Source organism: Felis catus, chromosome E2 (assembly GCF_018350175.1).
Source record: "Felis catus isolate Fca126 chromosome E2, F.catus_Fca126_mat1.0, whole genome shotgun sequence".
NCBI lineage: Eukaryota > Metazoa > Chordata > Mammalia > Carnivora > Felidae > Felis > Felis catus.
The window spans coordinates 18,940,481-18,955,908 of NC_058382.1; the positions used below are offsets into that span (position 1 = coordinate 18,940,481).

At 44.4% G+C, this 15,428-nt stretch overlaps 1 protein-coding gene and 1 long non-coding RNA gene across 5 annotated transcripts in view; both read right to left on the reverse strand.

Moving 5' to 3' along the window:
- Nucleotides 1-2,883, reverse strand: part of LSM14A (LSM14A mRNA processing body assembly factor) — a 49,846-nt gene extending 46,963 nt beyond the window's left edge. Inside the window, exon 1 of one of the 4 annotated variants that reach the window (XM_045047284.1) lies at nt 2,586-2,883. In XM_045047284.1, coding sequence (XP_044903219.1) covers nt 2,586-2,706 — 121 coding nt within the window. In that variant the 5' untranslated portion in view covers nt 2,707-2,883. The remainder of the gene's footprint in view (nt 1-2,585) is intronic. The other 3 variants (XM_023246138.2, XM_023246137.2, XM_023246136.2) reach the window with 3 other exon arrangements.
- A 6,063-nt stretch (nt 2,884-8,946) lies between these two features.
- LOC123382371 lies at nt 8,947-15,428 on the reverse strand. The gene is made up of 2 exons (XR_006590646.1): nt 14,703-15,428; nt 8,947-9,230 (listed from the first exon to the last, which is right to left on the reverse strand). It is a non-coding gene; the product is annotated as an uncharacterized LOC123382371 (long non-coding RNA).

A 15,428-nucleotide genomic window follows, 5' to 3' on the forward strand; every position in this document is an offset into this window, starting at 1 on the left:
ACAAATATTTATAAAGGCATTGTTTGTAATAGCAAAAAACTGTAAACAATTTAATAAACACTAACTGTAGAATATCAAAAACAAATGCAGAATAAAGCTGTGTTATACTCATGATGGAATACTATGCCACAACAAAAGCCCAAATCAAAAATATACAAGATGGTTCCATTTATATAAAGTTCAAAAAAGGACAAACATAAACACTATTACTTAGGGACGTAAACTTAAGTGATAAATCTACAAATGTGAGAATAACGTTTCTATCTAGCTTAAGAGTGTAGTAGTGATAATGGGAAGATGCAGGGGGTGGGAAGCTTCTGAGATTCTGCAATGTCTTTCTTGCCCTGGGTGGTAGTTACACGGAGGTTTGTTTAAAAATATTTCATTTTTATGCATGCATCTTTTCAAATGTGTGGTTATTTCACAATAAAAAAGGGGAAAAAACTCTTCCCAGAGGGGGAAAAATTAACATCCAAGAGAGAATTCTAAGAATGTCACTTGAAGAGATTAACTCAATTGATAGTTTACAAAGATAAGGGATCTCTAAATCCAAAAAATATTGTATTCTAAACTCCACAAATAAACTTTAGGCTTTTATCTGTTAGACTGCCATTCTTCAACCAAATTTTCAAAAAGGTGGAAGTGGAATATCAGATATCAAATTACTCACAAGGCATGTAAATTGTAAAATTTGAAGACCAAACACCCCACTTCTAATTTTAAAATTTGAATTAAGTGCCCAGGGTTGACTAGACAGCTATATAGTAGTTCTAGATTAGATACTGCTAAGTAGAATAAGCTACCAAAATTTGGTAACTTCAGTTTTTACAAACACAATTAACTTCCCAAACCTGTCACACATTAAATAACTCCTACTGCTTAAGAAAAAGCATATATTTTGTGTTGTGAGATTATCAAAGCCGTAAGTACAGATATAAATTCAATGATTAAAAAAATCTTTTCACTGTTGTACTATTTATGAAGTCATGACTGATACAAAGGAACAAACTAGCATATGAATTATTACAGAATAATAAAATTTTAGTTTATGGACTCTAGAAGCTGTTGAAAATAAAAGTTTTTTAAAATGTTGGTCATTAACAAAATAAAGATTTTTTAGTTTTCCTGCATAAAAGAACATATTCAAAGATTTTTAAAAGACTTTTTGAAATCTTACATATGTACGTATTTTTTTTCACTGTGAAGAATAAAGGCACAGCCAATTCAACAATAAGTCACTAGGCTGGCAACACACCTTAAATAAAAAATTATTAAACACCCTTAATGAAAAGTACTGTATGCGGCTCTCATCGAGAACTTTAGGCAGCCTTTTTCATAATTTCATAAAGCCATAAAAACTAAGACAACATACAGCTAAATATCCATGGGGGGGAGAGCGGGGTGGCAAGGAACCTAAGATAAAAAAATTTAAGACCTCTTACTCAGGTAATAAAATTTGTTCCAACCCAAGTGTTATTAAAAAGGACACAAAAAATGTCACTAAAACGTTTGCTTGATATTGTGAAACGACTCTCCTGTAAGTTATACGTTAATTTTTTCTTTTCTTTTTACAGATTTAGATAATTTCTTCCTAGCCCTTGGCCCTCTGTCTCTACCACGGTATTCATTCTGTAACTCCACCAGATGTGCTGGGAAAGCTACCTTGGTTATCTTGCTACCCTCTCCTAAGTATTCTTAACTTGCGAGATTTCTTCCTAGAGAATGAGCTAAAGTTTATTTTCTTCCTGGTTTTCTGGAGGAGCGAAGGCACAGGACGTGTGAACGGAAAGAAAACCCACTCAGCCTGTGCGACCCTTAATTACATACTCTACTCCGGGTAGGGCACTATCCTCAACACCCAGAAGAATCCGCCGGCCCAGGGAGGCTGCCCGACGATCGGTCAGCGCCCAATGACCACTCCGATTAAGGGTACTCCGCACCGGCTTTCCAGAAACAGGGTCGATGCGACAACAGCAAGCGGCTTTAAAGACGTGGTTGCACAACAGCCTTGGAGAAGGATTCCGGTTTAACAGGTAAATACCACGTATGAGACAAGTGGGATGCGATCTGCTGGATGGTACCGATGGCACTCCGAGACCGTCTGCGTCGCTGAGCAAACCCAAAGTTTTGCACATTACTTACAGTTCACCTGATGAATTCCGTAACGAATTGAAATTAAGAACATGAGAAAATAGGTGCCTCAGATTCAACAAATCAGCACTGAACTCAAGCTAGGCGGAAAAATTCTTTGAATACTTAGGCTTTGTTTTGCGGTAAGACGACAGAACCACCGAATTTCGGAGTTGGAAGACACGTCTCTCCGTGTTCTCCGGCCCGTTCTCGGACTTCAGGGCCGCCCCGCCCGCCCCGCTCACCGTCCTGTAGTTCCCGGATTGAAGGCGCGGACCTTCGGGGTGGGAGCCGGGAAGCCCGGGGAGGCCGCGGCCCAGCCCGAGACGCCGGGGCCCGGAGGGAGGGAAGGGAGCGGCCTCCGGGAGGACGACGGAGGGGGCAGGGAGGGAGCGAGGAGGCCGCGGGCCGAGAGCCGGGCGCAGCACCCCACCCCGAGGCCCGCCCCGGCGTACCTTTGGCGAGAGCTACGGTGGAGTTCTCGGTGTCGATGGTGTAGAGGATGCCCTCGTAGCGGATCTCCGCCTTGGAGATAAGGCTGATCTTGCTGCCGATGTAAGGGGTGCCCCCGCTCATGGCGCCGCCGCCGCCGCCGCTCCCGGCCGCTCGCAGAGAGGCAGATCCCACGTCGCTGTCGCCGCTCCTCAAGTCCGCTCGCTCCGTCGGCGCCTACAGCAGCCGCCTCAGACCCAACATGGCGGCGGCGCCGGCTCCGCTACCCTCCCCCAGCCTCCCGCCCTCAAGCCGCGGCGCGGCGGCGGCGGCGGCGGCAGCGGCGGCGGCGCGGGGCATGCTGGGCTGGCGAGGCCGCGCTCTCGCGAGAGTCGGCCGGTTTCGAGCGGCTCAGCCCTCCGCGGCGTGCGGCCTCGGTGGTCCCGACAGCTCCGCTTGGCGAAGCCCAGGGCTGCCGCGTCCGCGCGGGCGGAGAGGCGACTCAGGGAGAGACGAAGTACCTCGTGGCTCTCGGACGCCGTGGGCTGGAGTGGAAGTGCGCGCGGCGCTCTTAACCTCACCTGCGGCCTCCGCCATTTCCAGACCCGTCGTGTCTAGTCCTAACTCCTGTGTCTTTGCTAATGCGGATACCTCAGCCTGGAAAGTTGCCCATCCGCCTCCAAGCTGCTGGCGAACCCCTCTATGACCGGGTCCTTTCCCCTTTGAGACTTGTGCCCTTTTTGAAGCTCTCAAGGCCCCATTACAGCACCCATTAGCCAACTATCCCTCCCCCCGTTCTCTCTTTCGCAGCTGCTGGAGCTGGGACTCTGTCCAATACTTTCAGATGGTCTCATCTAGACTCATGGCTTTCAATACCACTGTACACAGACCAATCCCAAGCATTTGTCTGCAGCTTTGAGCGGTTCTGTGAACTCTGGATTCATATAAGCCATAGTCTTCTCAACCTCTCTAGTTGGATGTCTAATCAGCATCTAATTGACTTTGTGTATCCAAAGCAATACTCCCGATTTTCCCTCTAAAGTTAACCTTTGCTCATTATTTACCGCTGAGGTAACTGGTATCATTAATTCACCTGCTCATCCTTGGAGTCATCCTTGACTTCTCCCTCACCCCCACATCTGTTCTCACTGCAAATCCTGTCCGTTCCACCTATAAAATATACCCTGATCACTTCTCGCCATTTCCATCCCTACTCTTAGCACAACAAACCCCACTTACCCTGCCCAGCATTATTGTAATAGCCTCCTAAAACATCCCTCTACCTCTCTTCTTGCCCCTAGTAGTTAATTGTGGACACAGCAGCCAGAGGGATCATGTCAAAACCTAAGTCAGATCATGTCCTTCCTGTACTGAAAACTCTCCACGGTTATCCCCTGTCACACAGGAGTGAAAGCCAGACTCCTTACTTAGGCTTATAAAAACATATATGATTTAGCTTCTTGTTACCTCATTTCACCATTCTGTTCTAGCCCCCCCTTTCTTCACCCAGAACTTTGGCACTTCATTCAGATCTCAAATGCGACTTCTAGAGATGACTTTCCTTATTGTCTTCATTAAAATAGGACAGCTCCATCACTATATGCTCTTAACTTGCTTACTTTTTCTTCATAGCATTTATCTCTCCCCAGTATGTCTTTTTAATTATGTGTGTGTGTATGTCTCCTTCGCTAGAATGTAAACATTTTGAGGCAGGGATGTTTTGGTCACTGCAGTATGGTCAGGACCTAACATAGCTCCTGGCACAGGGTGGCTTCTCAGTAAATTTGCTATGTGAACGAGCAGTTGGATGAGGGCCGGGCACAGACATGATGTCTGGTGAGCTAAGTGAACAAATGGCGAGAAGCCTGACAATGCAGAGAGGGAAAGGCAGGAGACAAGACTAGAGGTTGTTTTGGGTCTGATGCACAATGGCTTCAAAGGAAGGCTATGAAATACCTGCTTCAGTACAAGCTTCCTGCCGGGGAGTTGAGCTCTTACTCCTGTTCATTCCTTTCCCTTTGAACCCTGGAACCTAGCTTGGCTTCTCATGCTTCCTGAGTGAGCTCATCTTTTTTCCATCTCAAAGCTGATGATTCCCAAATTTACATCTTCATTCCTGATCTCCTGACTTCCAGGTCATACAAACTATGTACTTTCTAGATGCAATTGCTTGGGGCGTATCTCACAGGCACTTCCAACTCAACATGTTCAAAATTATCTGCATCTATACCCTTCCTTCCCCAAAATAAACCTGCCCTTTATCCATGCTCCTCATTCCCATCACTGGCAGGACTCCCCCAGGTATCTGATACTGAAACCAAGAGTACTCATCTAGCTAGGCCCAATCAATCACCAATCTTTGTTGCTTTTACTTAATGTTTTGCAACTCATGGTTTCCTGTACTCTATGGCATTATCAACTATGCTGATCAGTGTGATAGCCCATAGTATATTATGCACATGAATTTCCAACTTATGTGCTAGAAAATGGTTGAGAACTGTGACACATTTCATTACTGTGGCTTCCAAAAACCCAAATCCCATGTTGCTCCCCTGCTTAAGAGCTACAAGATCCCGATTCTTTTTTTTCTTTTTTAAATTTTTTTAATGTTTATTTATTTTTGAGAGAGAGACAGAGTGCAAGCAGGAGAGGGGCAGAGAGATGGGGCACCTGGGTGGCTCAGTCAGTTAAGCGACCGACTTCGGCTCAGGTCATGATCTCGCGGTACGTGAGTTCGAGCCCCGCGTCGGGCTCTGTGCTGACAGCTCAGAGCCTGGAGCCCGTTTCAGATTCTGTGTCTTCCTCTCTCTGACCCTCCCCCATTCATGCTCTGTCTCTCTCTGTCTCAAAAATAAATAAACATTAAAAATAAAAATTAAAAAAAAAAAAAAAAAGGAGAGGGGCAGAGAGGGAGACACAGAATCCAAAGCAGGCTCCAGGCTCTGAGATGTCAGCACAGAGCCCGATGCAGGGCTGCGAACCACAAGGCATGAGATCGTGACCTGAGCTAACGTTGGACACTCAAACAACTGAGCCACCCAGGTGCCCCAACAAGATCCCAATTCTAATGTGTGTGGGGAGATTCCCATGTAATCCCTGGACACCAGCTGTGGTGTCCTACAATTCAACTTAATTTTGACACTATTTACCCAGATTCCACAGGTTGAGGGCTCAGTCCTACAAGACTGCCCTACCCCCTTCAGATGCCAATCATAAGCCCAGGTTATTACCAGTGCCTCTGACCAACCAACTACAGACTGGGGGGCTCCAATGATTCCCTCCTTGGACATCAGACCCAGTCCCAAGTACAGGTTACCATACTTCTGACAAACTGACTATATCAGAGGTTCCCACAACCCCCTTTCTTGGGTTCAATTAATTTGCTAGAGCGGCTCACAGAACCCAGAGAAATATTTTACCTACTAGATCACTGGATTATTATAAGGATAGAACTCAAGGGTGAGTGGGTGGCTCAAGGGGTTAAGCGTCAGACTTCGGCTCAGGTCATGATCTCACAGCTTGTGAGTTCGAACCCCGTGTCGGGCTCTATGCTGACAGCTCAGGGCCTGGAGCCTGCTTCAGATTCTGTGTCTCCCTGTCTCTCTGCCCCTAACCCACTTGTATCCTGTCTCTGTCTCTCTCAAAAATAAATAAACATTAAAAAAAAAACAACTCAGGAACAGCCAGAGGGAAGAGATGCACAGGACAAGCTATGTTGAAAGGGGTGTGGAGCTCCTATGCTCTCTCTAGGTGTGCTGCCATCCCCAAATCTCCACATCTTCACCAGCCTGGAAATTCTCAGAACCCCTTCATTTTGGATTTTTATATAAGTTTCATTACACGGACATGATTGGCCATTGGCAATTGATTCAATCTCCAGCCCCTCTTGACTCCCAGAAGTTGGGAGTGGGGGTTGTAGAGGGTGGGAGAGTGGGACTGAAAGTTCTAACCTGTAATTACCCTGTCCACTGCACTGGCAACCAGCCGCAATTCTTAGGTACTTTCTAAAAGTTACCCCATTAACAACAACAAAAAAAGCAAGAACAAACAAACAAGATTCCTTTATCACTATCATTACTTAGGAAATTTCAAGGATTTTAAGAGCTATCTTCCAGAAACAGGATGAAGACCAAACATGTATTTTTTATTATAAATGACAATATAACAAGTTCACCTGGGCTTCAAACGCCTTGAGGGCAAGATATGATCTATGTGTCTTACAGGCTTCCCCTTCTATTAGGACTTGGGCCCCAAACTTTGGGAGATGATGGAACTGTCTTTCAGTTCAGGCCCCAGCCTTCTGCACTGTCACACATTTAACCCAAGAGGAGGATTGGCTCTGTGTTCTGAATGTTCATGTATTCTTGTCTGTTGCTTTAGCCCATAGGGATGTTTAAAGTATCACTGGTTTCTTCTTGGCCAAGCAAAGCCCTCTGACTGGTGGCAGACCCCATCATTTGCCTGCCCCCATGGCAAATGCCCCCAGTAGCCACTAATCTCTTCTCATCTATAAAGTCTTGTTCCCCTTCTCCACAATGTACTTTCTGTAGACTACTTTGTGATATCTGTAAAAATATTTTTACTTCACTCATCCCCCACCCCATTAATACAGGGGAAATGGTCATCCATTGTGACCTTTTCAACCTCATTGGAAGTGGAATTTGGAAGATTTTTTTTTTTTCTATATGTATCCATTAGGGATATGCCCATTTTATCCCTAGAGAGGCCCTCCCAGTCAGTGTTTCCTCTAGATTTGGGATAGACTGTTGTTACTTCAGGTAAGTAACCTATGACATTGTTGGCCTGCATTTAAGGCCTGTGTTTTGGGAAAATATGTTCCTTCAGACATCAGAACCACTCTCAGTGCAGTGAGATGCTCATTCTATGAGACATGCGATAAACAGATTAATTGATGGTGCTGTGGAGGTGCTATGTCCCGTGTTTGCTCCGTGGTGCAGACACATAAAGTGAAATTGTTACTTATTTCTCTCTTACTCTTTCCTTTCAGAGCGTGATCACTGAATTTACGTAGGTAAACGCACAGATGATACAATTTCATTGTCTGCTGCCTTTCGATGAATAGTAGCTCTGGGTAACATGTTTTTATTTCTAATTTTTAAATGAGGAAGCTGAGGCTCAGAGATGTCAAGTAACTTAGATCCAACATTAAGGTGGGAAATCACGAATTTCAACCACATCTGTATGATTCCATTAATGTGTGTGCTTTATGCCATTCTAGGATGGCAAGTTGAACTTTTCATCAAGTGACAACTAAAGTAGATAGCACTGTTTGCCTGGAGGTTTGTGTTGCAAGTTCTGAGGATGTGTCTGAAACCATCAGGACCTTGTGCCATGATCGATTATCAGTAGCTTCCACGGACAGGAGGTGGAAGAATGGCGATGCCAGGAAATCTCCGCCTATACCACCTTCTGCGAGAGTGCATATGATAAAGTGCTTTGTAAACTTAATAGCACTCTGTAATTAGTTACAATAGTCTTATCATCATGCAAATATCTGTCCAATGACCTTAACGACAAACAACAGAAATGGGTAAGAAGTGTGTGATTGGAAAGTAAACAAAGCAATAAAAATCAGTCTATAATGAATTTATCTGAGGAAAAGCTTTCTCTTTTTTAAAAATTTACTTATTTGAAAGAGAGCAAGTGTGAGGGGGAGGGGCAGAGAGAGAGAGAGACAGAGAGACAGAGAGACAGAGAGAGAATGAGAAGCAGCTGACAGTGCATGGAGCCAGATGTGGGTCTCGATCTCACGAACGTCAAGATCATGACCTGAGGTGAAATCAAGAGTATGACGCTTAACCACGCCCCAAGGAAAAGATTTATAAAATGCAAATCTTAGGGTGTGAGATCTGGCCCTCAAACCTTACCTCAAAAAACCTTCAATGACTCCTGTGGCTCTGTGACCTTAGAATAACCTGGGGTCTGTTTACAAAACCCTGTGTGAACTGGCTCTTGAAGTCTCCTGTCTCAACTTTTTTTTTTTTAATATTTAGTTATTTTTTATTTTAAGAGAGAAGGACAGAGTGTGAGCAGGGGAGGAGCAGAGAGAGACACACAGAATCCGAAGCAGGCTCCAAGCCATCAGCACAGAGCCCGATGCAGGGCTTGAACTCACTAATGGTGAGATCATGACTTGAACCAAAGTCAGACGCTCAACTGACAGAGCCACCCAGGTGCCCCTCCTGTCTCAACTCTTATTACTCCCCTTTACTGTCCCACATTCTTGTTGCTGGGTACAGTTGGTGCAGCAGCACCGGCGAGGGGCAGGGGTGGGGGTGGGGTGGTGGGGTGGAGTGTGGCAAGTCCCCAACAGATCAAGTCGAGCCACTTGCTGCTGACAAAATCCAAAGGCAGAGAAATGAGTGGAGGTGAAACAAGAAAGGAATTTATTTCAGGGAGGCCAACACCAGGAAGACAGTAGACTGGTGTCTCAATGGTCTCCAAAGTGTAGAAAATACTTCCAGGTTTTTAAAAGAAAGTGTGGTCTGTGCACCTGGGCAGTAAAGATCAGGTCAATCCATGTCTCGGACTCAATCACTGGCAGGGTCTTGCTGGCTCAGAGCAGTCCTTGTTGCTTGAGGGGGTAGGTTCAGGTCCCATCACGGGATGCTTTGCCCTCAGGGTCTTCATCTGAGCCACGAACCAAGCTGGAAAAAAGAACCCAACTAGGAAGTTTGAGATCAAAATTGGAAGCAGCCCAAGTCCTCTTTCATTCTCACTACCCTCCAGGCTTTGTCCTCCATTCCAGAAGCCACGTAAATCTTCTCTCTGAATCCCCCTCTGGAGCCTTCTCACTGCAGCTCTAAGTCTAGATATCACTCCAGTCCAAGGGCCTTCCTGAGAGCAGCTAGCTGTTGAGATAGTTGCTCTGTCCAAGCAATCCTATCCAACCTTCCTATCCAACCTGTGCTAACTCTGCCGTTGAGCTAATCACATTGTGGTGAATTGCCTGTATATGTATCCATTTTCAACATTAGTTCACAAGTTGTGCCAAGAGCAGGGACTGTATATGTGCCTTTTCGCCACTGCATTCTCAAGTACTGACTCAGGACCATGTGCAGACCTGCAAAATATCGGTCGGTCTCTCTCTGTCAAGAGACCAATTATTTTTTGGCATTTTGTAAACTTTCAAGAAAGATACAGTGAAGGTGACCTTTTTTATTTTATTTTTTATTTTTTTATTTTTAGGAGACAGAGCATGAGGGGCAGAGGGAGAGAGAATCTTTAACCAGGCTCCATGCTCAGCATGGAGCCCAAATCGTGGCTCGATCCCATGCCCCTGGGATCATGACCCGAGCCAAAATCAAGAGTCGGATGCTTAACCCACTGAACCACCCAGGTGCCCCAGAAGGTGACCTTTTTAAAAAATAGGAGATACAGAAGGAACGACTTCCAGCTTTACAGATTCTATTTTAATACGCGAGGCCTTAAAATGAGTGGTGTAGGAGCTTCATTATGGCACCTGTGTTCTATGTTTGGTTTTTTTTTTTTTTTTAAAGTGAAATGTTTTGCCTCCAATCCAGGCATTTTTATTCATTTCTTGTTGTGTACTAAGTTAACATGCAAATTTCAATTGCCAGTTGAGTAGTTCTGGGTGATGTTTTCTTGTTACTATATGGCAGACACCCATGGCTTTCTCATTCACCCCATCTGGGCCTCCAGTGTGGTCTAATTATCCTGAAAAGCCAAGATGTGTTAGAGCTGAGCTTGATTACTCTAATGGCACACAGTGTTTTTACAAACCTCCCGATTCCTGAATAATTATCATTATCATATGTATGTGTTTAGCCAAAAGCTTAATTGGAAAATTCCAGAATGAAACAATGCTATATGAGGAAAAAAAAACAACAACAAAACTTCCAGTCATTTTCTTAAAAAAAAAAAACATTAAAAAAAATCAAAGTACTGCTAATACATGCACAAGGTTAAACCATCAAATCATGCAGACGGGCTTCTATCGCAGGGCAATTATTCCCAGCCTATGTCTCCCCCGCCGCGGTCCTACAGAGGCAGCCACTTTTAACTCATTCGGCTGTTTCTCTTGGTGGTTTCTCTAAATAATATGCTTACATCACCAGTTCTTGATTCATCCATTTTAGACATTATCTTAATTTCTAGCTATGTTAAATGAAGGTTTATCTTACAGGGGTAGTACTTAGGGATATTTTAAAGTTCTTTTCCATTCCCTAGTTGCCTTTATTTCCTTCATGCGGGACTGAGGTCCAGGCTATATGCATTGTAAGGTGGGCTTGTCATGTCTGGGTGGTGCCTGTTCTGACCATGCACAGCCTTTGCTCTACCCATAGTTCCATGGTATGAGGATGGCCCTTGCCTCTTGGTGCTATGTTTTGTTTTGCTTATCTTAGTGTGACTCTGCCTTTTGGAGGCTTTCCTCAAAGTCTGGTGACTATTGGAGCACATATGAGAACAGGATCATAGGGAATCTCTGGATGGGACCTCTGGGCTTGCAGGGGGCTCACAAATTGAAGGAATTCACTTAGGGTGATCAGGTGGGAAGCCACTCTCTTAGACAGTTAGCTGGTGAACCTCTAGATGACAGATTGTGGAAGTTTGGGGATGTTCGATTCTCTTTTAGAGAAGAACCTTTGCCCTATTTCTGGGGATGGTGTATGTCAAGCCAGCACGCGGCTGCTGGTTCCGAGTGGTGGGGAGTGGGCAAGGTTCAGTCCCTTGTCTTACTCCTACCCTTTGTTGTACTGGGTATTTATATGACACAAGCCACTTGGGAGTCCAAAGGGATGATTTGCTCTCTGCTTGGCTGCTGTTTCCTTCCCCGCCATGTGCATTCCAGTCCTTGGTCTCCTGTACTTGCCTTTACCAGTTGCCTCCATTCTCGGTTTTTGTGTGTATGTCTGGCAAAATAGACATAAAATTGATCATTTTCACCATTTTTGTGTATAAGGTTTGGTGGCATTAACTACAATCACAGTGTTGTGCAACCATCACCACCATCTACCTTCAGAACTTTCCCATCTACTCAAACTGAAAGTCTGTACCTGGTAAACAATACCCCCCTGTTCTCCCCTCCCCGCAGCCCCTGGCAACCACTATTCTACCCTCTGTCTCTATGATTTGACTACTCCAGGAACCTCATATCAGGGGAATCATACAATATATGTTCTTTGTGTCCACCCTCCATTTTACATCAATAAGGCTGTTGAAATTTCTTATCTCTTCGATTTCTACTGAAGTTCCCAGCTCTGGTTGTGGATTTGCACCTTTTACCTCTTTTACTGTTCTTTCAGTAGGGTAGTGGGAAGGCACGGAGATAAAAATGTGAGGTTAAACAGCCATTTAACCAGAGTTTACTTATTTGGAAGAGGGGGCATTCCAACAAAAGGACAGATATTGTTTGATTGCACTTGTATGAGGTACTTGGAATAGCCAAATTCACGGAGACAGAAAGTAGCATGGTGGTTACCAGGGGCTGGTGGCAGGGGTTGTGGGGAGTTATTGTTTAATGAGTACAGAGTTTTCAGTTTGGGGAGAGGTGGTGGTGATGGTTGTACAACAGTCTGAATACACTCAAAGCCACCAAACTATACATTTAAAAATGGTGAAATTGGTCAATTTTATGTTATGTATACTTTATCACAACAAAACCTTTTTTAAAGAAAGGAAATAATTGAGACTTCTGTCTTCACTGCATTTAATTCTATTACAATTGAGCGTCAGAGGAAAAGTAGCTCCTTTAAAATGCTACGGAAGGGGGGTGCCTGGGTGACTCGGTCCGTTAAGCGTCCCACTTCGGCTTCGGCCATAATCTCTCGGTTTGTGAGTTCAAGCCCTACATGGAGCTTGCTTCGGGCTCTCTGCTGTCAGTGCAGAGCCTGCTTCGGATCCTCTGCCTCCTCCCCACTTGCCTTCTCTCTCTCTCTCTCTCTCTCTCTCTCTCTCTCTCTCTCTCTCTCTCAAAAATAATACATAAACATGTTTTTAAAAAAAATGCTATGGAAGGTGGGGTTTTAATTCTGGAAATGACAGTATCTTGTATTGGACCCACTTACTTGTTTATAACGATTACTAACCCTAGAAGAAAAACATTTTTTAATGTTATTGCTTGAAGGCACTGGTAAACAATCTAGAGCAGGCAGGAATTGAAGGGAACATGAGTCTTGTAAGAAGGGAAGGAAATAGGTTTAGTGCCAATTTATTAGGCTTTTCCTCTGAGGACATTCCGCCTTTCAGCAACACACGGCACCTTGTAGAGTAGGGTTAAGATATAAAGAGGTGGTTTTAGTAGCTGAAGAGACTGAGCTTAGATTTTGGGGCTGCCCAAACAGTTGGGAATTGAGGGGTGACCTCCCAGGAAGGAGAGAGTCATACTACAAAATGTGCATATAAATTCCCCCAAATCTCTGGCTGACTCCTAAAGGGAACATGCACAGGGCAGGACCTCAGGGACCCCAGTGAAAGTTTTAGGTAGAATTTTAGGCAGATATTTCTGTACTAGTTTGAAGTTCAAGTCCTGACAAGTAGGAGGGGCTCGAGGAACTCCCAAATCTTTTTATAGAAAACCAAAAGTAAGCCCAGAGTTGAGTATTATCAGAAATCAAAGACATCCTTGGGGTGGCCTAATGGCAGACTGGATACAAGAGAGTCAAGTTGAAGACAAGTCAGTAGAAATTATTCAAATGAAGATTTGAATAGGGAGAAAATGATTGAGGAAGCTGAGTAAGAGTCTCTGGGACTTTTGGGAAAATATCAAAATGGTCTATTAGATGTGCATTTGGAGTCCCAAAAGGAGAGGAAAAAAAGAATGGGGTAGAAAAAAATATGCCAAATACCAGTGTTCAAAATTCCCCAAATCCGGTGAGGTACATCAACCCCAGGTCCAAGACTGAAAAGAGAATCTGTAACACAGCTTCATAGCTGCTTTTGTTTTGTTTTGTTTTGTTTTGTTTTGTTTTGTTTTCCTGAAGTGTATGTATAGATGTAAAGTTTGCAGAGAGGGGAGACTTAGTCCATGGGCAGCCACAAGATGGGACATGAAGTTAAAATCCAATGACTTCTAGGCCCACGGTTAGCTTGATGTAAAGGAATGCAGAAGGCCAGCCCCTCTGTGATGGAGCTTCAATAACCAGGGCACAATAGGCCAGGAAACAATGACAATGCTTATTCCTGTATCTGTGGGCTTTGTAAGTATCTCTCCCAGGGTACCAGGGCCACGGCAAGGGTGAAGCAAGGCAGGTACCTAACACGCAAAATTTAAGAAGGCCCTCATTCCCAAGATAGAGTTCCAATAAAGAGACAGAGGGCTGCCCCAGCACATTATCTGTTCGGATGACATCTGTCAAAGGAACACAATGCCACCACAGCATTAGGGATCATGATGCCATGAACAGCCTTGGCACGCCGTGAAATGATACCGACCAGCCCATTAAGGTACTGCTAATAAAGCATTTATCATTTGATCTTCCTATGACCTGCATTGCAGAGCAGAGAACCAGCATTATCATGCTCCTCTCTTTACAGTGGGAAGAAAACTAAGGGCCAGAGAAGGTGGTGGTTTTGACCTCAGGGGGTCAATGGCTGAGCCAAAACCAGCACTTGAGGCTTTTCAGTCCAAACCTCAGCTCTTTCTATTGCAGCTAAAAGAGAAGGGAATCCGCTCAATAACTGATTCAGCCCTATATGTTTGTGTGCAAAATGCCCGTGTTTGTTCTGTCTCATATCTTGCCTAATTATGTGCTTTGACAGTGACTTGAGTTATTGAGGGTATAAATAAGTAAATTATGATAAGTATAGGCATAACTATTGGCGAATAAAAATGATAGAGTAACTCATCAATATAGTATTGCAAAGCACTTTCATAAAAATGGCCTTCTCCTGGCGATTCAAAGCATCATAAAGAGAAAACAAATTACAGTGGAACAACTTTTAGAGTTTATAGAACACGATTTTAGGACAAAAGTAAAAAAATAGAGCAAAATAATGAAAAGAAGAGTAAACTATATAACAGCAAATTATATGTTACTAGAGTCTAGTAATTATGTAAATTACATAGCAGTATATTCTTAGATTTAGATGTTATTGGATGCCTTGCCAAAAGTATTACTTTATTGAAAATGATATTTACACCAATACTCATCACTTACCTCTAAAAAAGTTAGAAGTACTTCATGGGGTAACATTTTAGAGAATCGATCGTCTTTCCCAATACACTGCACTGCTTACAAGATCTGGGCACCATACTGGTGTTTGCGTAGGTAGCTAGTTGGAGTTTCAAAGTCTCTTGGACACGAGTATGCACTAGTGTTGGCAAGATGGCGACCCCCTACAACGTCTTCTGGGTTTGGAGTGTTCTGAGTGACGGAAATGTGACTTATAGGCTCTGCGGTGAGCACAGAGGAAGTGGTGGCAGTGTGGTGATGGCAGAGGTGGCGGTAGTCATGGTGACGGTGGCAGTCATGGCGGTGGCAGCGGGGGTCATGATGAGGGTGACGGTGGTGGCGGTGATGATCGTGGTGATGGTGATGGTGGTGGCAGCGGTGGTGACGACAGAGGTGGTAGTCATCATGGTAGGGATAGTATGTTAAATGAATGATAAAGGGAGACAAAAAGCAACCTTCAGAGGTCTTACATCTGCCACAAAGGAATGTGTTGTTCAAACATCAAGAGGTTCAAAGAAAGTAGTTAGATAAACTAGAAAGAAAAGACGTTCCAGAAGTATCTGATAGGAGGAATGAGGAACTGGCCAGTTGGTGTCATCCTTGTTCTGTCACTGAGAACATGAGCACTGAGCGTGGGGCCTGCAGCCAAGCCGAGGAGCTGAAGGCGAGGGAGGCTGCGCGGCATTGCCACAGGTCTCTCCAGACTCTCCC